Genomic DNA, 2,124 nt, shown 5'->3' with positions numbered 1-2,124 from the left:
TCAAGAGCAGCCCCGACGCGCCGAAGCTTGACAAGGAGAAGCTGGAGAAAATGGGGCCACCTTGCGGCCCTGCTCAATGCCTTCGATATCATTTCTTTCTCGCCTGGATTTAATCTTTCCGGGCTCTTCAAGGACAAGGTCGTGAGGCCGAGTCGAGAGAGGCGCGCAGTAGTCGAGGTGGTGCTGCAGAGGTCTTCAGCTTTAAGCATAACCAAGTGAAGGCTAACAACTCCCAGGCTCTGGCTCCCGATCTCATCCCGTTTGTGGGATTCGATCGCTGAACCTCGGCTTCGAATAGATCCGTGCAAACCCCATCGACTAGATCGCTGAATCTTGAAAAAAACAATAGGGTATTTTGCCGTGTCTTTTTTTTATTTTCACACCGGAGAAGAAATTGCTTGTAACAAGGGACATCATGGCTCGGTTCATTGTCTGCGTTTTGCTCAAATCATATTCAACTGGATCTGAAGATGGAACAATCAGAATATGGCAGACGTCGAATATGAATTCTGAAAAGAATGAAAGTTATGGTATAAATGGATTGAGTGGCAAGGTCAGAGTGGGTGCTGGTTAACATGCGAGGAAGGCATAGATTCAAACAATTACTTGCAATGCAAGAAGTGGGTTTTGCTATTTTGCTTGTTGCGGGCTTCGTTTTTGGGCTTATGGCAGCTCATTCCAATGAAGAAGTCAACTACATTACCCACGGAGAGGTGCTGGATTCTAATGGTACGGGGTTCAACTTCACGAATCCGAGACTTAAGAATGCCTACACTGCTCTTCAGTGCTGGAAAAAGGCTATAATCTCAGATCCATTCAACACAACTGGGAACTGGGTCGGTCCCGATGTCTGTAACTACACCTGTGTATTTTGTGCTCCTACAATGGATGATCCCTCCATTCAGGTAGTTGCGGGCATTGATCTCAACCATGCCGATATTGCAGGGTATCTGCCCGCGAGCCTGGGCCTGCTCACAGATCTAGCATTTTTCCATATCAATTCCAACAGGTTCTGTGGGAGAGTGCCTCGCAGCTTCAGGAATCTGACCCTGCTGTATGAGCTTGATATCAGCAATAACAGGTTTGCTGGGCCATTTCCACTTGTGGTTTTGTCTATGCCATCATTGAAGTTCTTGGACATTAGGTTCAATGATTTCGAGGGGGAGCTGCCCAAGCAGTTGTTTGACAAAGATCTCGACGCCATCTTCATCAACAATAACAGGTTTCATCTTGAAATTCCTTCTAATCTTGGAAATTCTCCTGTTTCTGTTATTGTTTTTGCCAACAATAATCTCGGAAGATGCCTTCCTTCTAGTCCGGGGAACATGTCTGCCACTCTTAATGAGGCCATATTCATGTCCTATTGTGACGAATCGGTGGTAGCCTGTGGGCGGTCATCTCCATGGTGGTGCCTTCACACAGGAGGCCGAGTAAGCGTGGCAACATGGCCGCAGTGGCCAGCTTGATGAGGAAGTTAACAATTTGCATGAAGAACATCAGCTACATTAGATTTGTTGTAGGAGAGCCGGTTCTAAAGAGCGAAAAAATGGCGTGGATGAAGAATTGTGATGAGGCGCGAGTTCGTGTTCACGTTCAGTTTCATGACACTTGATTTCTATGCTATTTTATCTTGATGATTGGTGGAGAAATGAGCAGTTTTGGGTGATTGGGGGTGTATCAGCCCATCTCTTTGCTCTCCGTTTGTCCTCCGGCAAGGGCGACATGGTGTCTATTCTCACTATTTGGCCGTGAAGTTTATGCTATTGTCAAAATGTATTTGTTTAATTATCTGATGATGCTACAATATATTGATTAACTCTCATGACAATGAAATTGGTTGTAATTTAAGTGACAGTAGTATGACCAACTATTGTCACAATTTTGAGTGTGTGTTGGAACTGGTCATTCCAACACTAAGCAAATTTGCAGGGAATGGTGAACCTGACGTGAAAACGACATCAATTGGAGCTACATCAGAAATTGGAGGATGATTGAGATCGTGTTGCAGATTGTTAGCGAGCATGAGGCAGTATGCTTAAAAACAGTGACTAGCCTTGATACTGTGAGTAGGGGAAGTGGCATTATGTTGCGATGCCAGGAGAATTGGATACTGAAATGCGATGG

The 2,124-nt window shown here is 45.2% G+C and overlaps 1 protein-coding gene across 1 annotated transcript; it reads left to right on the top strand.

The window, feature by feature from the left end:
• The first annotated feature begins 575 nt into the window (after positions 1–575).
• On the top strand, positions 576–1,466 carry LOC149208186 (pollen-specific leucine-rich repeat extensin-like protein 1). The gene has a single exon (XM_089398257.1). The coding sequence runs from the start codon at positions 576–578 to the stop codon at positions 1,464–1,466; it is 891 nt and encodes a 296-aa protein (XP_089254383.1).
• The last annotated feature ends 658 nt before the right edge of the window (positions 1,467–2,124 follow it).

Source organism: Pinus tabuliformis, chromosome 1_2, assembly GCF_031772625.1.
Source record: "Pinus tabuliformis cultivar Carrire ecotype Pingquan chromosome 1_2, CPIR1, whole genome shotgun sequence".
NCBI lineage: Eukaryota > Viridiplantae > Streptophyta > Pinopsida > Pinales > Pinaceae > Pinus > Pinus tabuliformis.
The sequence above is the reverse complement of the archived record's forward strand: the minus strand, read 5'-3'. Positions and strand labels throughout refer to the sequence as shown.